Source organism: Tachyglossus aculeatus, chromosome 1 (assembly GCF_015852505.1).
Source record: "Tachyglossus aculeatus isolate mTacAcu1 chromosome 1, mTacAcu1.pri, whole genome shotgun sequence".
Taxonomy (NCBI): Eukaryota; Metazoa; Chordata; class Mammalia; order Monotremata; family Tachyglossidae; genus Tachyglossus; species Tachyglossus aculeatus.
In genome coordinates, this window is record NC_052066.1 from 67,891,451 (window position 1) to 67,917,077 (window position 25,627).

Genomic DNA, 25,627 nt, shown 5'->3' on the forward strand with positions numbered 1-25,627 from the left:
CTGCACACAGTAAGCGCTCAATAAATACAATTGAATGAATGAATTTTAGGATCTCGATTGTAAATTCCTTGAGGGCAGGGATTGTCTATGAATCCTGTTACGCCCTTCCAATAAATAAGATTGAATGAATGAATGAATGAATTTTAGGATCTTGGTTGTAAATTCCTCGAGGGCAGGGATTGTCTATGAATCCTATTACACCCTCCCAAGTGCTCAGTACAGTGCTTTGTACACAGTAAGCGCTCAATCCCATTGACTGCTCTGCACAGAGCCAGTAAATTCTAAAGATCATCTGGAATAAAGGGAACCCAGTTCTCTGTAATAAGGGAGGGTATTGTTAGGTTTCAGGTTTAAAAGGTGAAGCTTAGTCCTATATAGCATCGCGAAAGCTCAAAGCAGGCTCCTAGGAGTGTCACACGATCAAATCAGTTTCTCACCATAAAACTGTAGCCTTCCAGGGCTGTTATGGGACCAGAAGGGATCCTAGGAATTCTAGTTCCCTTCCTCTTCCTGATTTACCGCCAGCTCCGGTTTCCCAAAGCCTAACCCAGATCCCTTAGACGGTCCGCTTCCAAATCAACTCGCTGCCTCCCCGGATATCCTCCTTCTAGGAACTTTCACGTTCGGAGTCCTGATCTACGCGAGGCAAATCCGTTTGCTGGAGATTCCGATTTTAACTAGATCCGACTAGGCTGAGAATGTAACCAACTCCTAGTTAGTGACAGCGAGGGTCGGGTGGGAGATGAAAAACGAAAAAAAAGATGATTCCCTCAGGCCCCCTCAAATCAGATCCCAAAACCGAGGAATCGCAAAGGGAAAAGGGAGACAGTAAGCATCTTTAGGGTCGGGATGGTGGCATCTGCCTTTATCTTGTGGTCCCCAAGTTCCTCGTACAGCGCCGTGTGCACGGTAGGGACTGCTACTGCCGAAGAACAGGGGCCCCACTGGATGGAGAGGGCAGGGGATCATACTACTCGCCATCGGAGCAACTGTGGGAGATGAGCAAGAACCAGTAGCCATTCCATCCTGGCCCGGCAGGATCCGGGGTAGGGAAGGAATTGGCTGGAGAGAGGGAAGGCTCTAAGGAGGCAGAGATCACAGAGGAGGCGAGATGAGAAGCCTGACACTTCAGCTGAGGCGTGGACCTTAGTCAGTAGCTTTCGGGGCCAAAAAGTCATGAAATATTCAAGGGTAGAGAGGGACGTGGCCTCCAAGAGACAGAGCCTAATTGCGTCCTGGAACGCTCACCGAGGCGGCTGCCAAAATGCGGCCTCCGGTCCCGAGGAGGAGAGGCGGCGTCAGGGCTTCTTGAAGTCGGCCGTCTCTGACGACGCTAGGACAAGGGAGTGACTAAAAGGCTGGGCGAGAGGAGGAGGGTGCTCAGTCACCTTGGGGGCGACGAGTGGGTGATTCTGTCACTCCCTGAAGGACCCAGGGAGCTTCTTTTGGCTCTTATGTGGTTTCTGTAGGGGGGAATCCAAGGCTGGGGGCCAGGGAGAAGGGGGAAGAAGGGAAGGAAAAGAGGGAGGGAAGGAAGGAACAGCCCCAGCCTTCTTGCCCTCCCTCGGAGAACCCACGGGCCACTGGGACACCAGTTCCATTCCTCTCACCACCATCCTCCGAACCAACCTCATCCTCCGCGACTCCGCTTCTCGGCCGTGCCCAAGCCACAGTTCCCAAGAGCGGACCGGGTCCCCTCCAGGGAGCAGGCGGGGCTCCTCCCCCAGGGAGCAGGGCAGACGAGGCGGGCGTGGGGCAGGTTTATTTACAGACTGGCCACAGAGAGCCCAGTGAACCTCCCCCTGCCCCCCCGAGAAGGGAGACAGGCCCCTTGGACAGGGCTCCCCGGGATGTGCAAAGGGAGCCCCGGCTGAGGGGAGAGGAAAGCGAGGAATCAAAGCCATCCCCGGTCCCGAGGGGAACCCAGCGCGGCCCGACCGAGGCCCGGGGGAGCCGGTGTCCGTGCCCCGGGCGAGCCTAGAGGAAGCCTTCCCGCCGGAACTGCTCCTGCAGCAGGTCCCGGTACTGGTCGAAGCCGCCCTCGATGCGGGTGACGCCCCCGCCTTCGCACACCCACAGCTCCTGACACACCAGCCGGATGAAGCGCTCGTCGTGCGACACCAGGATCACGCCGCCCTACAGGGAAGTGAGGAGGATGAGGATGGAGCGATCAATCGATCGTATTTGTTGAGCGCTTACTGTGTGCAGAGCACTGGACTAAGGGCTTGGGATGTACAAGTTGGCAACATATAGAGCCAGTCCCTACCCAACAGTGGGCTAACAGTCTAGAAGACTAGTAATCATCATCATCATCATAATCCCCTTTTAGACTCCCCTTTTAGACTGTGAGCCCACTGTTGGGTAGGGACTGTCTCTATATGTTGCCAATTTGTACTTCCCAAGCGCTTAGTACCGTGCTCTGCACATAGTAAGCGCTCAATAAATACGATTGATGATGATGATAATCCGGGTATTGGTTAAAGATGAGGATGTTACGATCGTCATCGTCATAATCGGGGTATTTGTTAAGTTCTTACTATGTGCCGGGCGCCGTAAAATAAATAATAAATAATGATGGCATTTATTAAGTGCTATGTGCACTGTTCTAAGCGCTGGGGAGGTTACAAGGTGATCGGGTTGTCCCATGGGAGGCTCATGGTCTTTATCCCCATTTTACCGATGAGGGAACTGAGGCCCAGAGGAGACAAAAAATGATGGTATTTGTTAAGCGCTTACTACGTGCACTGTTCTAAGCGCTGGGGAGGTTACAAGGTGATCGGGTTGTCCCATGGGGGGCTCACGGTCTTTATCCCCATTTTACCAATGCGGAAACTGAGGCCCAGAGGGGAGACAAAGAATGATGGTATTTGTTAAGCGCTTACTATGTGCCAAGCACTGTTCTAAGCACTGGGGGGAATACAAGGCCATCAGGTTGTCCCACATGGGGTGCTAGTCTTCCTCCCCATTTTATAGATGAGGTAACTGAGGCCCACGGGAGTGAAGTGACTTGCCCAAAGTCACACCTGACAAGTGGCGGAGCCGGGATTTGAACCCATGACCTCTGACTCCAAAGCCCGGGCTCTTTCCTCTGAGCCACGTTGCTTAGCCGTACTAAGCGCTGGGGTGGAAACAAGCCAATCAAATCAGACACAGTCACTAGCCCGTGCGGGGCTCACAGTCTCAATCCCCATTTGGTGGATGAGGGAACTGAGGCACAGAGAAGTGAAGTGATTAGCCCGAGGTCACACAGCAGGGACGTGGTGGAGCTGGGATCAGGACCTAGGACTTTCTGGCTCCAAGGCCACGCTGCTTCTCATGGCAGGGGGCGGGACGGACGGCGGCCTCACCTGAAACTTGTTGAGAGCCCGGCCCAGCGCTTCAATGGTCTCCATGTCCAGGTGGTTGGTGGGCTCGTCCAGGATGTAGAAGTTGGGACTGGAAGAGAAAGGCCAAAATCGCCCGTGGGACCGGGGGCCACCCGCCACAGGCGGCTGTCGGAGGCCATCTGGGAGCGGGATGGGGGGTGAATAATAATAACTGTGCATTCGTTAAGTGCTTACTACGTGCCAGGCACTGTACAAAGCGCTGGGGTGGATACAAGCGAATCAGGCTGGACACCGTCCCCGTCCCGTACGGGGCTCTGGACACCGTCCCCGTCCCGTACGGGGCTCTGGAAACCGTCCCCGTCCCGTACGGGGCTCACAGTCTCCACCCCCATTTTAGAGAGGAGGGAACTGAGGCCCAGAGAAGCCAAGTGACTTGCCCACTGTCACACAGCAGACAAGCGGAGGAGCAGGGATCAGAACCGGGGCCCTTCTGATTCCCAGGCCCGGCTCTGTCCACTGCGCCTCGCTGCCTCCCGGTCAGGTCAGGGAGGGGTGGAGTCGGAGAGAGGGATGGAGGACGGGCCGCGGAGGAGGGTTCAGGAGACGGGGTTTCGGCTCTTACCAGGGCATCGTCATCTGGGCAAAGGCCACTCGGCTCTTCTGGCCTCCGGAGAGGCTGGCCACGGGGCGCACGGCCAGTTCCCCCGAGATGCCGTAGCGGCCCAGCTGGTGACGGTACTCCTCCTCCGGCCGGCCTGCGCCACACCCCGCCCTAGTCACGTCCCGGCCGCTCCCCGACACGTCCCCCTCCCCGCCCCCGAGAGCCCTGCCTCCGGGACAGGACAAGCAGGCGGTCGGTCGCCCACGTCTGCCTCGTCCGAGAGGCAGCTCCCTGAGGCACCCCCTCTCCGCCCGTCCCCCGGCACCAGCGGCGGCGGGGGGGGGGGTCCCTGAAGGCGGAGGGTCCCAGGCCCCAGACTCGGGGTGGGTTCCTGGGTTGGGAGTGGTGCGCAGCAGGACGGCCGGAACCGATCCCCACCCCCACCCTCGGTCCGGGGAGGGACGGCCACCGAGGACCGGAACCGCCGCTCGGCCGTACTTTAAACGGCCGTCCTGCGGGACTGAGCCGGGGGCTACGAGAACGCCGGCTCGCCCAGGGCCACCGGGTCCCTGGGATGAGCCCTGCTCCTAGGAATAGCAGCACCATTCCCACCTGGGGGCTACTCAGTGGTTGGGGTCGTTTGCCGCTCCCCGCGGTAGACTCCATCATCACCTATTTCAGACGGGGGCAACAAGCAACAGGAAGCACGTGGGAGTCCCGTGGGAGCCCCGTGGGAGCCCCCGCCGCGCGGCTCTTCCTGCTCGGTGCCCCCGGCCACTCACCGGGAAACCTGCGAGCCAGGAGCTCCACGGCGCTGACGGTCAGGTCCAGCTGGTCTACGTGGTGCTGGCTGAAGTAGCCGATCTTCAGGTTCCTGAAGGACGGGGCGAGACGGGTGAGGTGAGCCGGGGCCGCGTGCCTCCCGCGGAGGGACGGGGGGAAATGGGCGACATCATCTGGTTTGCCCTCAAGGACTTCGGAGCTGGCTCGGATGGCCCCTCGGAGCCGGAAAGAGGTTGGGGTTGACCACCACGGGATGGATCTACTCCAGGCCCGGGTGTCAGAAGGTCACGGGTTCTAATCCCGGCTCCGCCACCTGTCCGCTGCGCGACCGCGGGCGAGTCCCTTCCCTTTTCTGTAACTCGGTTACCACTTCTGCAAAATGGGGAACGAGATCAGGAGCACCACGTGGGACGGGGACTGTGTCCAACTCGATTTTGCCTGTATCCACCCCAGCGCTTAATACGGTGCCTGGCACATTCACTCATTCATTCACTTTTAGACTGTGAGCCCACTGTTGGGTAGGGACTGTCTCTATATGTTGCCAACTTGTACTTCCCAAGCGCTTAGTACAGTGTTCTGCACACAGTAAGCGCTCAATAAATATGATTGATGATGATGATTCATTCATTCATTCAGTCGTATTTACTGAGCGCTTACTATGTGCAGAGCACTGTACTAAGTGCTTGGGAAGTACAAGTCGGCAACATATAGAGACGGTCCCTACCTGACGAGTTCAGCCTAGAAGGGGGAGACAGACGACAAAACGTAGACAGCTGTCAAGTCATCAGAACATATAAAATTAAAGCTAAATGCACATCATTAACAAAATAAGTAGAATAGTAAATGTGGACAAGTAAAATAAATAGAGTAATAAATCTGTACATTCATTCATTCATTCAATCGTATTTATTGAGCGCTTACTTTGTGCAGAGCACTGGATTAAGCGCTTGGGAAGTACAAGTTGGCAACATCTAGAGACGGTCCCTACCCAACAACGGGCTCACAGTCTAGAAGGGGGAGACAGATGACAAAACAAAACGTGGACAGGCGTCAGGTCGTCAGAATAAACAGAAATAAAGCTAGAGTCATTCAATGGTATTTATTCATTCATTCATTCAATCGTATTTATTGAGCGCTTACTGTGTGCAGAGCACTGTACTAAGCGCTTGGGAAGTACAGGTTGGCAACATATAGAGATCAATCAATCAATCATATTTATTGAGCACTTACTGTGTGCAGAGCACTGTACTAAGCGCTTGGGAAGTCCAAGTTGGCAACATATAGAGACAGTCCCTACCCAACAGTGGGCTCACAGTCTAAAAGGGGGAGATGGAGAACAAAACCAAACATACTAACAAAATAAAATAAATAGGCTAGATATGTACAAGTAAAATAGAGTAATAAATATGTACAAACATATATACATATATACAGGTGCTGTGGGGAAGGGAAGGAGGTAAGATGGGGGGGATGAGAGGGGGAAGAGGGGGAGAGGAAGGAAGGGGCTCAGTCTGGGAAGGCCTCCTGGAGGAGGTGAGCTCTCAGTAGGGCCTTGAAGGGAGGAAGCGAGCTAGCTTGGCAGATGGGCAGAGGGAGGGCATTCCAGGCCCGGGGGAGGACGTGGGCCGGGGGTCGATGGCGGGACAGGCGAGAACGAGGCACGGTGAGGAGATTAGTGGCGGAGGAGCGGAGGGTGCTCCTCTGTGAGATGGTCTCACAGCTCATATAGAAGTGGACTCACAGCTAGAAGCACATCATTAACAAAATAAATAGAAAATATGGAGTAAATATGGACAAGTAAAATGAACAGAGTAATAAATCTGTACAGACATACATACATAGTAAGCACTTAACAAACACCACAATCACTACTGTTAATTATTATTATTATTAGCCTCTGGCCCAGGGATCCACCAATTCACGACTGTCCTGGAGGCGCGCAGTAGCAGCCAGCTAAGGTGGGGCTGCTGTGAGAGGGTGGAGGGATTCATTCATTCATTCAATCGCATTTATTGAGCGCTTACTGTGTGCAGAGCACTGTACTAACCGCTTGGGAAGTACAGGTTGGCAACGTATAGAGACGGTCCCTACCCAACAGCGGGCTCAAAGTCTAGCAGTGGACACTCAGCTAGATGCACATCATGAACAAAATAAATAGAATAGTAAATATGGAGTAAATATGGACCAGTAAAATAGAGTAATAAATCTGTAGACATATATACATAGTAAGCGCTTAACAAACACCACAATCATTACTGTTAAATATTTTTATTATTATTATTATTATTATTATTATTATTATTATTAGCCTCTGGCCCAGGGATCCACCGATTCACGACTGTCCTGGAGGCGCGCAGTAGTAGCCAGCTAAGGTGGGGCTGCTGTGAGAGGATGGGGGGATGAGAGGGGGACGGTGAGCGGCTTGGCCCAGAGGAGCCAAGCGGAGGTGACATGAGAGGGACCGTCTGCCCACCTTGCCCCCTTGCCCGGGTGGCCTGGGGATCCAGCTTCCTGGGGCAGGGGGCAACGCCGCAAGCCCTAGACCGCTTCCACCGTGACCGTGGCCACTCTCGCGCTACCCAGGCAAAAAGCTGGTGCCCTGCTTGGCCTCTGACCGGCTCCCCGGAGGGCCCACGGCCCCTCTCCACGGCCACTTGGAGCAGGGGGGCGAGAACGGGCTGCCTTTGGGCCGGGGGTGCCCAAAAGAGGAGAAGCACTGTCTGGTCAGAACCTTTTCCTCTCTCTCCCTCCCTCCCCGCTCTCTTTCTTCCTTTTCTCTTGCCCCGCACCAGTCTTTTCCTTCTTCCCAGGCCTCAGCCCCCAAGTTGGCCCCCGCACTCAAACTGAAAGGTGGGCGCTCCGGGAGGGATGGAGATAGGGTGGTGGCGGATGTACGAGAGAGCGAGCGAGAGAGGAAGAAAGAGGGAGAGACGGTTTACCTGTGAGCATGCCTGATCCCCCGTACAGGCGTCAGGTCTCCCATTAGCAGCTTTAGCATGGTAGACTTTCCGGATCCATTCTCCCCAACCTGCAGGAAAACAGTAACAATAGTGGCATTTGTTGTGCCCTTGCTCTGTGCCAAGCGGCGCCGGAGTGCATACAGACAGATCAGGGTGGACGCGGCGAGTGGGGTTTTTTAATTTTTTTTTTTATGCTATTTGTTAAGCACTCACTATGAGCCAGGCACTGTACGAAGCGCTGAGGTACACACGACCTAATCAAGTTGGATGCAGTCCCTGTCCCCCATGGGGCTCCCAGTCTTAATCCCCATTTTACGGATGAGGGAACTGAGGCACACAGAAGAGACGCGACTTGCACAGAACAGGCAAGCGGCAGAGCCTGGTCCTCCTGACGCCCAGGCCCGGGCTCTAGCCACTAGACCATGCTGCTTCTCGGCGTCCGAGCAAGGACCCCACCACTACTATCCAAGGGTCCCTCTCCCGCACCCCAGGAATCCGAGGCGCCTTCGGTTTGCCACCCAGGGCTCTGCCAAGACAAGCGGTGCCAGGCTCATCGGTGTTAACTACGTGCGGTACGCTGTACTGAGCTCCTGGGCACCCACAGCAGGACAAGGTTGCAGCCGGGTCCCTGCCCTTGCAGAAACCACAGCCTGTTCCCACGATGCCGACTCGGCCTCCCGACCAGCAGCGGCTGAACCCCATCTTCCCCACCGTGGCTTTTTAGACTGTGAGCCCACTGTTGGGTAGGGACTGTCTCTATATGTTGCCAACTTGGACTTCCCGAGCACTTAGTACAGTGCTCTGCACACAGTAGGCGCTCAATAAACACGAACGATTGATTGGCAGTCCCCAACCTTTCCCAGCACCCCATCACTGTGTTGGGGCAGAAGGAAGAGGGGGATGTACGTATTTACTACTCTATTTTATTAATGATGTGCATAGAGCTATAATTCTATTTATTCAGACGGTTTTGACACCTGTCTACATGTTTTAATATCTGTCTCCCCCTGCTAGACTGTGAGCCCGCAGCTGGGTAGGGACTGTCTCTATATGTTGCCAACTTGTACTTCCCGAGCGCTTAGTACAGTGCTCTGCACACAGTAAGCGCTCAATAAATACAAATGATTGATTGGCAGGCCCCAACCTTTCCCAGCACCCCATCACTGTGTTGGGGCAGAAGGAAGAGGGGGATGTACGTATTTACTACTCTATTTTATTAATGATGTACATAGAGCTATAATTCTATTCATTCTGACGGTTTTGATACCTATCTACATGTTTTAATATCCGTCTCCCCCTGCTACACTGTGAGCCCGCAGCTGGGTAGGGACCGTCTCTATATGTTGCCAACTTGGACTTCCCAAGCACTTAGTACAGTGCTCTGCACACAGTAAGCACTCAATAAATACGATTGAGTGAATAGAGCTATAATTCTATTTATTCCGACGGTTTTGACACCTGTCTACATGTTTTAATATCCGTCTCCCCCTGCGAGACTGTGAGCCCGCAGCTGGGTAGGGACCGTCTCTATATGTTGCCAACTTGGACTTCCCAAGCGTTTAGTACAGTGCTCTGCACACAGTAAGCGCTCAATAAATACAATTGAGTGAATCGAGCTATAATTCTATTTATTCCGACGGTTTTGACACCTGTCTACATGTTTTAATATCCGTCGCCCCCTGCTAGACTGTGAGCCCGCAGCTGGGTAGGGACCGTCTCTATATGTTGCCAACTTGGACTTCCCAACCGCTCAGTACAGTGCTCTGCACACAGTGAGTGCTCGATAAATACGATCGAATGAATGAGGAGGAGGCAGCGGCGGCCATACCACGCAGATGCGGGACTCGAGATCGGCAGAGACGGACAGGCGCTGGAAGATGAGGTGGTCGGGGTCGTAGTAGAAATCCACCTCATCCAGCTGTAGCACGGGCGGGGAGAACTTTTCAAAGCCATCCGGGAACCTGCGGAGGGGACGGGAGGGTCCGCGGGCTCCCCGGGGCCCGACTCGCGCTTCCCGGGGCCCCCGTCGCTCCCGCCCTCGATGCCCTACTCACTTCAAAACCACCTCCAACTCTTTGTCCACGGGCTTCAGCTCCGGCCTGAGGTGGAGAGACGGGGCAGGTGAGGTGTAAGGTCTCAGTGACAGCGCTGAGGTTTGGGGGAAACTGCCTGGAATTGGACAGGATGGGAGGCAGGCCTGGGATGGAGGCCGGAAGAAGCCGGGAAGTCTGGGAAGGTGAGGGGGCCCAGGTGCTTCTAGACTATTTATTTTATTTGGTTTATATGTTTTGTTTTGTCGTCTGTCTCCCCCTTCTAGACTGTGAGCCCGCTGTTGGGGAGGGACCGTCGCTATACGTTGCCAACTTGGACTTCCCAAGCATCATCATCATCATCAATCGTATTTATTGAGCGCTTACGATGTGCAGAGCACTGTCCTAAGCGCTTGGGAAGTACAAATTGGCAACATATAGAGACAGTCCCTACCCAACAGTGGGCTCACGGTCTAAAAGGGGGAGACAGAGAAGAAAACATACTAACAAAATAAAATAGAATAGATATGTACAAATAAAATAGAGTAATAAATATGTACAAACATATATACAGGTGCTGTGGGGAAGGGAAGGAGGTAAGATGGGGGGATGGAGAGGGGGAGGAGGGGGAGAGGAAGGAAGGGGCTCAGTGTGGGAAGGCCTCCTGGAGGAGGTGACCTCTCAGCAGGGCCTTGAAGGGAGCAAGAGAGCTAGCTTGGCGGATGGGCAGAGGGAGGGCATTCCACTTAGTCCAGTGCTCTGCACACAGTCAGCGCTCCATAAATACGACTGAATGAATGAATGACCCAACTGGTCGGGGGGAGCGGCTGTCCTTGATACTCACAGCTTCTCCAACAGTTTGAGTTTACTTTGCACTTGAGAGGCTCTGTTGGCGTTGTAGCGAAACCGGTCAATGAACACCTTGGGACGGAGGAGAGCGCGAGTCAGCCGAGCCCCCGGCCTGGCATCCGCGGTCCCCTGCGGGCCCCGGCCCCGGCCCCGGCCCACCTGGATGTGTTGGCGGTACTGCTGCTGGGCCTCGTACTCGCGCTGCTGGCTGCGCAGCCGCTCCTGTTTGCTCTTGATGAAGGCTTCAAAGTCGCCACGGTAGCCGTCCAGCCGCTGGCTGTGCAGGTGGATGATGTCCGTGGCCACGGCGTTCAGGAAGTTCCGGTCGTGGGAGACCACCAGGATGGTCGACGGCCACGTCTAGGGACGGGGAAGGTCGGGGACGCGGAATGCCCCGGGACATCGACGACGGACCGCCCCCCTCGCCCTCCTTCCCCACCCCCAGATCCCTCCTCTGGCCGCCCCCCAAACTGCCATCCTCTAGACTGCCATCTTGGAGAAGCAGCGTGGCTCGGTGGAAAGAGCCCGGGCTTTGGAGTCACAGGTCACGGGTTCAAATCCCAGCTCCACCAATTGTCAGCTGCGTGACTTTGGGCAATTTCTCTGGGCCTCAGTTACCTCATCCGGAAAATGGGGATTAAGACTGTAAGCCCCCCCCTCCTGGGGACAGCCTGATCACCTTGTAACCTACCCAGCGCTTAGAACAGTGCTTTGCACATAGTAAGCGCTTAATAAATGCCATTATTATTATTATTATTATTATTATTATTATTATTATTATTCTAGACTGTGAGCCCACTGTTGGGTAGGGACCGTCTCTATATGTTGCCAACTTGTACTTCCCAAGCGCTTAGTACAGTGCTTTACACACAGTAAGTGCTCAATAAATACGATTGAATGAATGAATGAATGAATCCTCAGCAGCGTGGCCTAGCTGATAGAGCCCGGCCTGGGAGTCTGAAGGACCTGGGTTCTAATCCTGGCTCCGCCACTTCTCTGCTCTGCGATCCTGGGCAAGTCCCTTCACTTCTCTGGGCCTCAGTTCCCCCATCTGTCAAACGGGGATGAAGACCGGGCGTCCCATGTGGGACAGGGTGGGTCCAACCTGATTAGCCTGCGTCCACCCCAGCGCTCAGAACGGTGCTGGGCACATAGTAAGCGCTTGACGAAGGCCATCGTTCTTCCGACACCACCCACCTGCAGGTAGTTCTCTAGCCAGAGGATCGCTCTCACGTCCAGCATGTTGGTGGGCTCTGAGGGGACAGGAGGGGGAACGGGGGTGAAGCCTAGGGATCCCCCACCCTCCCCGAGAGCGGCGCGGCCCATCTCGCCGGCTCTCAAGCCGGAGCGCCTCACCCAAGACTCACCGTCCAGTAGCAGAAGATCGGGCCTGAAGGAGAGAGGAGCGGAATCAGTCCATCAAAGGTATTTACTGAGCGCTCACCGTACTACCCGTTTGGGAGAATACTAAGGCAACGGAGTTGGGTGATCGGGTCGTGGCCCACGAGGAGTCGGTGGTCTAGAGCCCAAGGGGTGACCCGCGAGGCTCCCCGGCGAGATCTCCCACCGGGCCACCGCCCTCACTCACCTGGCAAACAGGGCTCGGGCCAGGGCCAGCCGCATCCTCCAGCCACCGGAGAACTCTCTGGAGAGGAGGAGATCCGCGGTTAGAGAGTGGCGGGGGGGGATACCGGGCCCGGGGTCCGACCTTCGGGCCGGGTGGCGCGGGGGACGCTTACCGGGTGGGCTGCCGCTGCATCTTGGGGGTGAACCCGAGGCCCGCGAGGATGACGGACGCCCTGCGGGACAAGGGGAGGGACGTGGTGGGGGACGGGGGCCTGGGCAGAAGGAACGGCGGGAGGCCGCGCGGGGAGGAGGGACGGCCCGCTACCTGGCAGGTGCTTTGTCCGCTTCAATTTCTTCGAGCTTGGCGTAGATCTCCGCCAGCTGGGCCGCCTCCTGGGCTTCCGCTCTAGGGATAAGGAAAAGCCGCTCAGCGGGAAAAGGGCCCCTGGACGGGAGGGTCCAGAAGCAGCAGCATGGCGTAGCGGAGAGACCACGGGCCTCGCGAGTTCTAATCCCGGCTCCGCTCCCCTCGGGCAAGTCACTTCACTGCTCTCGGCCTCAGTTACCTCATCTGGAAGACGGGGACGGAGACCGGGAGCCCCAGGTGGGACGGGGACTGCGTCCAACCCGATCTGCTGGTGGTGGTGCCTTCCCGGCAGAGGCCCCTCCCCTCCGGATGGAATTCCTCAGCGGGAGGCGGAGAGGGTCAGAAATGGGATGCACACGGCGGCCCCACCGGCACGTTGAAAAGAAATTCCAAGATAGGTCTCGGGGACCGGGTGTTCAGTCGAGGAGCAGTGTGTGGCCCAGAGGATATGGGAGCCGGAGGACCTGAGTTCTAATCCCAGCTCCGCCACTTGCCCGCTGTGTGATCTCGGGCAAGTCACTTCGCTTTTCATTACGCTTTGGTTTCCTCTTCTATAAAACGGGGATCGAGTCTGTGAGCCCCATGTGGGACGGGGGCAACAGTCAGGTTTGCACCTTGAGCGTTGAATCAGCCTCCCGTTGGTTTAAATTGGGCTGGGGAGTGAATTGAGTTCATTCACTCATTCATTCAGTCGTATTTATTGAGCGCTTACTGTGTGCAGAGCGCTGTACTAAGCGCTTGGGAAGTCCGAGTCGGCCACATATAGAGACGGTCCCTACCCAACGATGGGCTCACAGTCTAGACGGAGGAGACGGACAATAAAACATGTACACAGGTGTCAAAACCGTCGGAATAGAATTATAGCTATATGCACATCATTACTAAAATAGAGTTGTAAATACGTACAAGTTAAATAGAGTAATAAATCTGTACAAATCTATACAAGTGCTCTGGGGAGGGGAAGGAGGTAGGGCAGAGAAGGGGGATGATGGGGAGGAGGAGAGGAAAAAGGGGGCTCAGTCTGGGAAGGCCTCCTGGAGGAGGTGAGCGCTCAGAAGGGCTTTGAAGGGAGGAAGAGAGCTAGTTTGACACCATTCAATCAAGCCTACTTATTGAGTGATTCATTCATTCATCCAATCGGATTTATTGAGCGCTTACTGTGTGCAGAAGCGCTTAACTATACTGAGAACTTGGGAGAGTCTATGTTGCCAATTTGTACTTCCCAAGCGCTTAGTACAGTGCTCTGCACATAGTGAGCGCTCAATAAATACGATTGTTGATGATGATGATGATGATGATGATGAGTCAAACCAGCCAGGGTGGGCTGAGATGGCCTTGCGGAAAACCCAAGGTGCTTCTGTGAGAGAAATTTTCGGCAGGGGATGGGGTCAGGGCGAAGGTGAGTCTGAGATATATTTTGAAGGGCCCGGGCACACGTGTGGGGGGCGGATCAATCATATTTATTGAGCGCTTACCGTGTGCAGAGCACTGTACTAAGCGCTTGGGAAGTACAAGTTGGCAACATATAGAGACAGGCCCGACACAACAGTGGGCTCACAGTCTAAAAGATGTGGCCCAGCGGTCCCCGCAGCCTCGGGGCCTCCAGACAACTGTCCGCCCCCCCTGGAAGTGAGTCTCGGCCACGTGGTTAGGCCACAGTACACGTCCATTCATTCATTCACTTAATCATATTTATTGAGCGCTTACTGTGTGCACAGCACTGTACTAAGCGCTTGGGAAGTCCAAGTCGGCAACATCCCAGCTCCGCCACTTGTCAGCTGTGTGACTTTGGGCAAGTCACAACTTCTCTGTGCCTCAGTCCCCTCATCTGTCAAATGGGGATGAAAACTTTGAGCCCCCCGTGGGCCAACCTGATCACCTTGGAACCTCCCCAGCGCTTAGAACAGTGCTTTGCACATAGTAAGTGCAGAATAAATGCCATTATTATACAGAGGCGGTCCCTACCCAACAACGGGCTCACGGTCTAGAGGACGTTGGCCTCGGGGGGCCATCGGAGACGGACTACTGAGGGGTGACGGTTGTTCCCTCTTGACTGTAACCTCGTTTTCGGCAGGGAACGTGTCTGTTTATTGTTAATAACCCTTCTAGACTGTGAGCCCACTGTTGGGTAGGGACTGTCTCTATACGTTGCCAACTTGTACTTCCCAAGCACTTAGTACAGTGCTCTGCACACAGTAAGCGCTCAATAAATACGATTGATTGATTAAGACTGTGAGCCCACTGTTGGGTAGGGACCGTCTCTTTATGTTGACAACTTGTACTTCCCGAGCGCTTAGTACAGTGCTCTGCACACAGTAAGCGCTCAATAAATACGATTAAGCGCTAACCACGTGCCACGCGCTGTACTGAGCGCTGGGGTGGATATAAGCAAATTGGTTGGAAACAGTCCCTGTCCCACGTGGGGCTCACAGTCTCAATCCCCATTTCCCAGATGAGGTAACTGCGGCCTAGAGGAGTGACTTGCCCAAGGTCACCCAGCAGACAAGTGACGGAGCCGGGATTAGAACCCATGACCTTCTGACTCCTTTCATTCATTCATTCATTCAATCGTATTTATTGAGCGCTTACTGTGTGCAGAGCACTGTACTAAGCGCTTGGGAAGTACAATTTGGCAACGTATAGAGACGGTCCCTACCCAAGACTCCTCTGACTCTAACCGCTACGCCAGGCTGTGTGACTTTGCTTCTCGGCCTTTTGGCTAAGATCAAGCGTAGTATCTGCTCTTATCAGTTTACTATCTGATACGTCGTGGCTCAATGGAAAGAGCCCGGGCTTTGGAGTCAGAGGTCATGGGTTCAAATCCCGGCTCCGCCAATTGTCAGCTGTGTGACTCTGGGCAAGTCACTTCGCTTCTCTGGGCCTCAGCTCCCTCATCTGTAAAATGGGGATTAGGACTGTGAGCCTCCCATGGGCCAACCTGATCACCTTGTAACCTCCCCAGTGCTTAGAACAGTGCTTTGCACATAGTAAGCGCTTAACAAACACCATTATTATTATTATTATTCTCTGGGCCTCAGTTCCCTCATCTGTAAAATGTGGATTAAGACTGTGAGCCCCCTGCCGTGGGACAACCTGATCACCTTGCAACCTCCCCAGCGCTTAGAACAGCGCTCTGCACATAGTAAGCGCTTAACAAACGCTGTTATTATTATTATTCTCTGGGCCTCAGTTCCCTCATCTGCAAAACGGGGATGAAGACTGTGAGCCCCCCGTGGGCCAACCTGATCACCTTGGAACCTCCCCAGCGCTTAGAACAGCGCTTTGCACATAGTAAGCGCTTAACAAACACCATTATTATTATTATTATTCTCTGGGCCTCAGTTCCCTCATCTGTAAAATGTGGAGACTGTGAGCCCCCCGCCATGGGCCAACCTGATCACCTTGTAACCTCCCCAGCGCTTAGAACAGCGCTTTGCACATAGTAAGCGCTTAACAAACGCCATTATTATCATTATTCTTCTCTGGGCCTCAGTTCCCTCATCTGTAAAATGTGAAGACTGTGAGCCCCCCGCCGTGGGCCAACCTGATCACCTTGGAACCTCCCCAGCGCTTAGAACAGCGCTTTGCACATAGTAAGCGCTTAACGAACGCCGTTATTATTATTCTTCTCTGGGCCTCAGTTCCCTCATCTGTAAAATGTGGATGAAGACTGTGAGCCCCCCGCCGTGGGACAACCTGATCACCTTGGAACCTCCCCAGCGCTTAGAACAGCGCTTTGCACATAGTAAGCGCTTAACAAACACCATTATTATTATTATTATTATTATTCTCTGGGCCTCAGTTCCCTCATCTGCAAAATGTGGATGAAGACTGTGAGGCCCCCGCCGTGGGCCAACCTGATCACCTTGGAACCTCCCCAGCGCTTTGCACATAGTAAGCGCTTAACAAATGCCTTTCTTCTTCTTATTAGTCTGCCGTGCTGTACTCTCCCGAGTGAGCCCCCGGGGACTACGGATGAGTGACGAGGGAGGGAGCGCGTCCTCTTCACCATCATCATCATCAGTCGTATTTCTTGAGCGCTGACTGTGTGCAGAGCACTGTACCAAGCGCTTGGGAAGTCCAAGTTGGCAACCTCGAGAGCCGGTCCCTACCCAACGGCGGGCTGACGGTCTGGAAGGGGGAGGCAGGAGGGTCTCACCCGCCGCTGGCGATCCGGGCGCTGAGCCGGCGCTCCTGGCCCAGGAGCCCTTCCCGGAGGGCGTCGCTCTCCAGGACGCTCTGCAGCGCGGGCGTCTGGTCCCCCGCCACCTCCTGCTCCACGTGCAGCAGGGAGATGTGGGCCGGGACTCGCAGGCTCCGGGTGGCCAGCATCTTCAGCAGGGTGGTCTTGCCCAGCCCGTTGCGCCCCACCAGCCCGTACCGCCGGCCCCAGGACAGGTTCACGTCCGCCCCCGTCAACAGCACCCTGGGGAGGAAGACGGGGCGGGCGGGGGGCCACGGGAGGTCGGGGCCGCAGCCGACGGCGAGTCCCGCCGACCCCCGCTGAGCTCTCCCCCGCCCCTCGGCCCCTCGCTCTACTCACCGCTCTCCAAAGGACACGTCGAAGTTCTCGATCCGGACGTCGTAGGATTTATTCTTGCCCGACGACTCCAGGCGGCTTTCCTTCCTGCTGCCCGCCTGGCTGGCCGACGCCTCCTCGAGGGCCCTGTGACCGAAAGGTCAGCGTGCGTCCCATAATAATAATACTAATATATCAATAATTAATAATATAATATTATAATATCATAATAATGGCACTTACGTCCTAATTATGATAATAATATCTCAATAATTAATAATATAATATTATTATAATATTATAATAATGGCATTTACGTCCGTAATAATAATAATAATGGCGTTTATTAATCAATCAGTCAATCAATCAATCATATTTTGGCATTTATTAACCAATCAATCAATCAATCGTATTTATTGAGCGCTTGCTGTGTGCAGGGCACTGGACGAAGCGCTTGGGAAGTCCAAGTCGGCAACATCTAGGCACGGTCCCTACCCAACAGTGGGCTCACAGTCTAGGAGGGGGAGACAGACAACAAAACCATCAATCAATCAATCGTATTTATTGAGCGCTTACTATGTGCAGAGCACTGTACATAGTACAACAAAACAAAACATGTTAACAAAATAAAATAAATAGAATAGATAGGTACAAGATATGCTTACTATGTGCAAAGCACTGTTCTTTAATCATCCCCAACTTGTACTTCCCAAGCGCTTAGTACAGCGCTCTGCACACAGTAAGCGCTCAATAAATACGATTGATGATGATGATGATCCCCGGCTCTTATCATCCCCCCACCCCCCAGAGCCCTATAGAGGGGAGGACCAGGAGGCCAGCGCTTGCCCATCAATCCTCCCTGGGCCTCTCACGTTACTCTTATAATAAGAATAATAATAATGATGGTATCTGTTAATAATAATAATGGCATTTATTAAGCGCTTACTATGTGCAAAGCACTCTTCTAAGCACTGGGGAGATTACAAGGCAATCAGGTTGTCCCACGGGAGGCTCCCAGTCTTAATCCCCATTTTCCAGATGAGGGAACTGAGGCCCAGAGAAGTGAGGCGACTTGCCCGAAGTCACCCAGCTGACAATTGGCAGAGCCGGGATTTGAACCCATGACCTCTGACTCCAAAGCCCGGGCTCTTTCCACTGAGCCACGCTGCTTCTCTAGCGCTTACTATGCGCCGAGCACTGTTCTAAGCGCTGGGGTAGATATAAGGTGATCAGGTTGTCGCACGTGGGGCTCACAGTCTTCATCCCCATTTTCCAGATGGGGGAACTGAGGCCCAGAGAAGTGGTCCAAAGTCACAGCGGTGACGAGTGGCGGAGCCAGGATTAGAACCCACGACCTCTGCCCCCCAAGCCTTGCCACTTCTTGCCACTTAGTGACTCTTGCCGCCGAGCCACGCTGCTTCACTTCTTCTCCCTCACCCCGCAAGAGTCAGTGTGAGAAGCAGCGTGGCTCAGTGGGAAGAGCACGGGCTTGGGAGTCCGATGTCATGGGTTCGAATCCCTGTATATGCCTGTATACCTGCTTTCGAGTCAGAGTTCGTGGGTTCAAATCCCGGCTCTGCCAACTGTCAGCTGTGTGACTTTGGGCCAGTCACTTAACTTCTCTGGGCCTCAGGTACCTTATCTGTAAAATGGGGGTGAAGACTGTGAGCCCCCCATGGGACAACCTGATCACCTTGTAACCTCCCCAGCGCTTAGAACAGTGCTTTGCACATAGTAAGCGCTTAATAAATGCCATTATTATTTTTATATATTTTTGTACGTATTTATTACTCTATTTATTTATGTATTTTATTTGTACATATTTATTCTACGTATTTTATTTTGTTAATACGTTTTGTTTTGTTCTCTGCCTCCCCCTTCTAGACTGTGAGCCCACTGTTGGGTAGGGACCGTCTCTATATGTTGCCAACTTGGACTTCCCAATCGCTTAGTACAGTGCTCTGCACACAGTAAGTGCTCAATCAATCAATCAATCAATCAGTTGTATTTATTGAGCGCTTACTGTGTGCACAGCACTGGACTGAGCGCTTGGGAAGGACAAGTTGGCAACATATAGAGACGGTCCCTACCCAAGAGCGGGCTCACAGTCTAGATACGATAAATACGATTGAATGGATGAATGAATGAATAAATATGACTGAATGAATGAATGAATCCCAGCTCCCCCCCACGTCTAATAATAATAATAACTATGGCATTTATTAAGCGCTTACCATGTGCAAAGCACTGTTCTAAGCGCTGGGGAGGTTTCAAGGTAATCAGGCTCACAGTCTTAATCCCCATGTTCCAGATGAGGTACCTGAGGCACAGAGAACTTAAGTGACTTGCCCAAAGTCACCCAGCTGACAACTGGCGGAGCCGGGATTAGAACCCATGACCTAGGACTCCAAAGCCCGGGCTCTTTCCACTGAGCCACGCTGCTTCTCTATCATTCCCGCTGCTCTGTGACCTTGGGCAAGTCACTTCCCTGTGCCTCAGTTCCCTCATCTGTAAAATGGGGATGAAGACTGCGAGCCCCACGTGGAACAACCTCATCTTAGAGAAGCAGCGTGGCTCAGTGGGGAAGAGCCCAGGCTTTGGAGGCAGAGGTCAGGGGTTCGAATCCCGGCTCCGCCACATGCCTGCTGTGTGACCTCGGGCAAGTCACTTCCCTTCTCTGGGCCTCAGTTCCCTCATCTGCAAAATGGGGGATGACGACTGTGAGCCCCCCGTGGGACAGCTTGATCACCTTGTATCTCCCCCCGGCGCTTAGAACAGTGCTCTGCACATAGTAAGCGCTTAACAAATGCCATTATTATTATTATTATTATCTCCTTGTAGTCCCCCCCCAGCGCTTAGAACGGTGCTTTGCACATAGTAAGCGCTTAACAAATACCGACGTTATCATTATTAGGAGTCCCGTGGAGGGGAGGACAGGGAGGCCAGCGCACACCCACCAGGCCTCTCACGCTGCTTTTATCCCACCCCCCGCTCCGGCCACCTTGGACTTCCCAAGCGCTTAGTCCAGTGCTCTGCACACAGCAAGCGCTCAATAAATACGATCGATCGATGGATCGATCGCTAGAGGGGAGGCCCAGGAGGCCGGCCCCCGCCCCCTCCCCGAACTCACCCGGGGCCGCCGGTCTTCAGGGTGTCCCTCTCCGTGCGCTTCTCCTGCTTGGCTTTCAGCCGCGCCTCGGCCTTCTCCAGCTTTTTGGCGTTCACCGTCTGCAGCCGGGGGAGCCCGGGGCGAGTGAGCGTCTCTCGATGCCGCCGACTGGGACTCCCCAAGCGCTTAGCGCAGTGCTCCGCACCCAGTGAGCGCTCAATAGAGACGACCGACGACGAGTGGGCGGCGCGGCCCCCTCCCGCTCCCCTCGGCCGGCCCTTACCGAGGACGGGTCTCTCTTGGGCGGTCCCGGGCGCTCGGAGCCGCAATCTACGGGCAACGAGAGGCCGCGGTTGCCACCCTCCGCCGGGAGACGGGCCGCCCCGCGGGCGTGGGCGCGGGCACGGGCGGCTCCCCCACTGCCCCCACTCACCGTAGGCGTCCGCTATCTTGGACAGCTGGATGGGGGCATCCAGGAGCACCTGGCTGGGGCCCTGGGCCTGCGGCTCGGCCCTGCGGACAGTCCGGGGGTTGGGGGGCAATCAGTCGGGCGAGCGATCGTATTTGGGGAGCGCGGGGGCACTGTGCTGAGCGCTTGGGCAGCCCAGGTCGGCCCCACGGAGCCCAACAGCGGGCTCACGCGGGCCTGTTACGTCCGCCCGAGGCCCGGGGGGAACGCCCAGCTTCGGAGCCTTTGGCTTCCCGAGTAATGATACTTGCAGTAGCTGCTCGGGAGGGAGGGAGGGAGGGAGGGAGTATGTATGTAAGCATGTATGTATGTATGCATGCATGTGTGTGTGTATGTATGTATGTATGTGTGTATGCATGTGTATGTGTGTATGTATGTGTGTGCGCGTATGTATGTGTATGTGTGTACGTATGTATGCATGTGTGCATGCATGTATACATGTATCTGTGTATGTGTGTGTATGTATGTATGTGTGTATGTATGCGTGTATGTGTGTATGTATGTGCATGTGTGCATGTGTGTGCGTGTGTGTGCAAGCATGTATGCATGTATTTGTGTGTGTGTATGCGTGCATGTATGCATGTGTGTATGCGTGTATTTGTGTGTGTGCATGTGTGAATGTATGTGTGCGTGTGCATGTGTGTATGCATGTGTGTGCATGCATGTATGCACGTGTGTGCATGTGTGTATGTGTGTGCGCATGTATGTATGTGTGCGTGCGTGCGTGCGTGTATGTATGTGTGTATTTGTGCATGTACGTGTGTGCATGTATGCATGCATGTGTGTATTTGTGTGTGTATGTATGTGTGCATGTATGCATGTGTGTGTGCGTGTATGTATTTGTGTATGTGTGTGTATGTGTGCATGTGTGTGTATGTGTGTATATGCATATGTGTGTGTGCATGTGTGTATGCATGTGTGTGCATGCATGTATGTGTGTGCATGCGTGTATGTGTGTGCGCATGTATGTATGTGTGTGTGTGCATGCATGTATGTATTTGTGTATGTATGTGTGTGCATGTATGTGTGTGTTTGTGTATGTGTGCATGTGTGCGCATGCATGCGTGCATGTATGTGTGTATGCATGCATGCATGTATGCATGCATGCATGTATGTGTGTATGTATTTATTTATTTTGCTTGTACATATCTATTCTATTTATTTTATTTTGTTAGTATGTTTGGTTTTGTTCTCTGTCTCCCCCCTTTTAGACTGTGAGCCCACTGTTGGGTAGGGACTGTCTCTAGATGTTGCCAACTTGGACTTCCCAAGCGCTTAGTACAGTGCGCTGCACACAGTAAGCGCTCAATAAATACGATTGATGATGATGATGACAGTAAGCGGTCAATAAATACGACTGAATGGATGACTGTTAAGTGCTTACTCCGTGCCAGGCCCGTTCTACTGCTGGGGTAGATATAAGCCCCGTGGGCCAACCTGATCACCTTGTAACCTCCCCAGCGCTTAGAACAGTGCTTTGCACATAGTAAGCGCTTAATAAATGCCATTATTATTATTATTATTATTAAGCCAATCGGGTGGGACACAGTTCCTGTCCCACAGAGCCTCACTTTTCAGGGGAGGAACCTGAGGCACTGAGAAGTGAAGTGACTCGCGTGGCTCACTGGAAAGAGCCCGGGCTTTGGAGTCAGAGGTCGTGGGTTCAAATCCCAACTCCTCCAACTGTCAGCTGTGTGACTTTGGCCAAGTCACTTCACTTCTCTGGGCCTCAGTTCCTTCATCTGGAAAACGGGGATGAAGACTGTGAGCCCCCCGTGGGACAACCTGATCACCTTGTAAGCTCCCCAGCGCTTAGAACAGTGCTTTGCACATAGTAAGCGCTTAGTAAATGCTATTATTATTATTATTATTACTATTATTATTGTTATTATTGCTGCCCAGGGTCACACAGCAGACAAGTGGAGGTGTCCAGACTAGAACCCCAGTCCTTCTGACTCCTCTAGACTGTCAATGTTTTAAGGGCTGGGAACGTGTCTGCTAATTCTGCTGCACCGCACGCTGCCCAGCGCTTAGTACAGTGCTCTGCACATAGCAAGCGCTAACTCAATACCATCGATTGGGCCACACTGCCTCTCCTCGTCTAAACCGTAAGCGTGTGGTGGGCAGGGCCCGTGTCTGTTTTATCGTGCTCTCCCAAGCGCTTAGCGCAGTGCTCTGCACACAGAAAGCACTCTCTAAACACGACTGCCTGCCTGACGGAGTTCTCCCTCCCCTGAGGCCTCACAGGCACTTAGTACAGTGCCCTGCGCACACTGTAAGTGCTCACAAAATACGACTGATCCAGACTGTGAGCCCGCTGTTGGGTAGGGACCGTCTCTACATGTTGCCAACTTGTACTTCCCAAGCGCTCAGTACAGTGCTCTGCACACCGTAAGCGCTCAATAAATACGATTGAATGAATGAGTGAATGATGATGACGGTATTTGCTAAGCGCTTACTATTTGCCAAGCACAATTCTAAGCTCCGGGGTAGCTACGAGGTAGAGAAGCAGCGTGGCTCAGTATATGTTGCCAACTTGTACTTCCCAAGCGCTTAGTCCAGTGCTCTGCACACAGTAAGCGCTTAATAACCACCATTATTATCATTATTATTATTATTATTATTAAGCCAATCGGGTTGGACACAGTTCCTGTCCCACAGAGGCTCACTTTTCAGGGGAGGAAACTGAGGCACTGAGAAGTGAAGTGACTCGCGTGGCTCACTGGAAAGAGCCTGGGCTTTGGAGTCAGAGGTCGCGGGTTCAAATCCCGGCTCCGCCAATTGTCAGCTGGGTGACTTTGGGCACGTCACTTCACTTCTCTGGGCCTCAGTTCCCTCAACCGGAAAATGGGGATGAAGGCTGTGAGCCCCCCGTGGGACAACCTGATCACCTTGTAACCTCCCCAGCGCTTAGAACAGTGCACATAGTAAGCGCTTAATAGATGCCATCATTATTATTATTACAAGGAAATCAGGTTGTCCCACGTGGGGCTCACAATCTTAATCCCCATTTTAAAGAGAGGGTAACTGTCTCTATATGTTGCCAACTTGGACTTCCCAAGCGCTTAGTACAGTGCTCTGCACATAGTAAGCGCTCAATAAATACGATTGATGATGATGATGATAACTGAGGCACAGTGAAGTTAAGTGACTTACCCAAAGTCACACAGCTGCTAAGTGGAAGGGCCGGGATTAGAACCCACGCCTTCTGACTCCCAAGCCCGGTCTCCTTCCACGAAGCCATGCCCAAGGCCTCACAGGCGCTCAGTACAGTGCTCTGCGCATAGTAAGCGCTCACTAAATACGGCACAGTTCTCCCTCCCCCGAGGACTCGTGGGTGTTCGGATGACAGAAGCAGCGTGGCTTAGTGGAAAGAGCCCGGGCTTGGGAGGCAGAGGTCACGGGTTCTAATCCCGGCTCGGCCACTGGTCAGCTGGGCGACTTTGGGCAAGTCACTTCACTTCTCTGGGCCTCAGTTCCCTCATCTGTAAAATGGGGATGAAGACTGTGAGCTCCACGTGGAACGATCTGATTACTTTGTATCCGCCCCCTGTGATTAGAAAACACACATAGCGTTTAACAGACGCCAACATTATTATTACTATTAGTGGAAAGAGCCCGGGCTTGGGAGTCGGAGGTCCTGGGTTCTAATCCCGGCTCCGCCACTTGTCAGCTGTGCGACTTTGGGCAAGTCACTTCACTTCCCCGCGCCTCAGTTCCCTCGTCTGTAAATTGGGGGTGAAGACTGTGAGCCCCATGTGGGGCAGCCTGATTACCTCGTATCTTCCCCAGCGCTTAGAACAGTGCTTGGCACATAGTAGGCGCTTAATAAATACCACCATTATGATGATGATGAGGAGGAGGAGGAGGACGGTGGTTCTAATCCTGGCTCCGCCACTTGTCAGCTGTGCGACTTTGGGCAAGTCACTTCACTTCCCCGCGCCTCAGTTCCCTCATCTGTAAATTGGGGGTGAGGACTGTGAGCCCCACGTGGGGCAGCCTGATTACCTCGTATCTTCCCCAGCGCTTAGAACAGTGCTTTGCACATAGTAGGCGCTTAATAAATACCACCATTATGATGATGACGATGATTAGGACGGTGGTTCTAATCCCAGCTCCGCCACTTGTCAGCTGTGCGCCTTTGGGCAAGTCACTTCACTTCCCCGCGCCTCAGTTCCCTCATCTGTAAATTGGGGGTGAAGACTGTGAGCCCCACGTGGGGCAGCCTGATTACCTCGTATCTTCCCCAGCGCTCAGAACAGTGCTTTGCACATAGTAGGCGCTTAATAAATACCACCATTATTATGATGATGATGACGGTGGTTCAAATCCCAGCTCCGCCCCCTGTGATTAGAAAACACACACAGTGTTTAACAGACGCCAACATTATTATTACTATTAGTGGAAAGAGCCCGGGCTTGGGAGTCAGAGGTCCTGGGTTCTAATCCCGGCTCCTCCACTTGTCAGCTGTGTGCCTTTGGGCAAGTCACTTGACTTCTCTGGGCCTCAGTTCCCTCCTCTGCAAAATGGGGATGAAGACGGTGAGCCCCCAATGTGGGGAAACCTGACCACCTTGAACAGTAAGCGCTTAACAAATACCATCATTATCATGATGATTCATTCAGTCGGACTTATTGAGCGCTTACTGTGTGCAGGGCACTGTACTAAGCGCCCGACGGCGAGGACGGTGGTGGGCAGGACTCACAGGCGCAGCGTGTTGTACATGCGCTGGCAAACGGCTCGGATGCCCGCGTCATCCTTGCTGTCCCCGGAAACCTCCCGCAGCAGCTCTCCGACGGCGTCCACCAGGTCGTCCGCAGACTCGAAATCCGCGCTGCCGCTGTGCAGGACGCCTAAGGGGCCCGGCGGACCGGGGGGAGGGGAGGGCGGGGGGGGGGTGTCCTCTAAGCTCCGGCTCCGAGGGCACCCCGGCGTCCCCACCCCCCCCCCGAGGTCTTGGCGGGCGGGAAATGTGTCAATCAACCAGAAACTCCTCAGTTCCCTCATCTGTAAAATGGGGATGAAGCCTGTGAGCCCCACGTGGAACC

At 53.8% G+C, this 25,627-nt stretch overlaps 1 protein-coding gene and 1 pseudogene across 3 annotated transcripts in view; one reads left to right on the forward strand and one right to left on the reverse strand.

Annotated features, from left to right (window-relative positions):
* Positions 1 to 208: 208 nt before the first annotated feature.
* ABCF3 (ATP binding cassette subfamily F member 3) overlaps positions 209 to 25,627 on the reverse strand; it is a 33,422-nt gene continuing 8,003 nt past the window's right edge. Inside the window, exons 2-22 of one of the 3 annotated variants that reach the window (XR_005451852.1) lie at positions 25,285 to 25,432; positions 20,544 to 20,623; positions 20,394 to 20,440; positions 20,132 to 20,229; positions 17,026 to 17,148; positions 16,642 to 16,908; positions 12,441 to 12,521; positions 12,289 to 12,348; positions 12,138 to 12,194; positions 11,917 to 11,939; positions 11,747 to 11,802; positions 10,709 to 10,909; positions 10,545 to 10,621; positions 9,725 to 9,769; positions 9,499 to 9,631; positions 7,650 to 7,738; positions 4,710 to 4,801; positions 3,949 to 4,081; positions 3,348 to 3,435; positions 1,249 to 2,136; positions 209 to 989 (exon numbers count right to left, since the gene is read on the reverse strand). Coding sequence is in view for 2 of the 3 variants with exons in the window: in XM_038749497.1 (XP_038605425.1) it covers positions 1,978 to 2,136; positions 3,348 to 3,435; positions 3,949 to 4,081; positions 4,710 to 4,801; positions 7,650 to 7,738; positions 9,499 to 9,631; positions 9,725 to 9,769; positions 10,545 to 10,621; positions 10,709 to 10,909; positions 11,747 to 11,802; positions 11,917 to 11,939; positions 12,138 to 12,194; positions 12,289 to 12,348; positions 12,441 to 12,521; positions 16,642 to 16,908; positions 17,026 to 17,148; positions 20,132 to 20,229; positions 20,394 to 20,440; positions 20,544 to 20,623; positions 25,285 to 25,432 (2,057 nt within the window). In the remaining variant the exon portion in view is untranslated. Of the gene's footprint in view, positions 2,137 to 3,347; positions 3,436 to 3,948; positions 4,082 to 4,539; positions 4,600 to 4,709; positions 4,802 to 7,649; positions 7,739 to 9,498; positions 9,632 to 9,724; positions 9,770 to 10,544; positions 10,622 to 10,708; positions 10,910 to 11,746; positions 11,803 to 11,916; positions 11,940 to 12,137; positions 12,195 to 12,288; positions 12,349 to 12,440; positions 12,522 to 16,641; positions 16,909 to 17,025; positions 17,149 to 20,131; positions 20,230 to 20,393; positions 20,441 to 20,543; positions 20,624 to 25,284; positions 25,433 to 25,627 lie in introns of those variants that run through there. The other 2 variants (XM_038749497.1, XM_038749511.1) reach the window with 2 other exon arrangements.
* LOC119937081 lies at positions 15,182 to 15,294 on the forward strand (annotated as a pseudogene).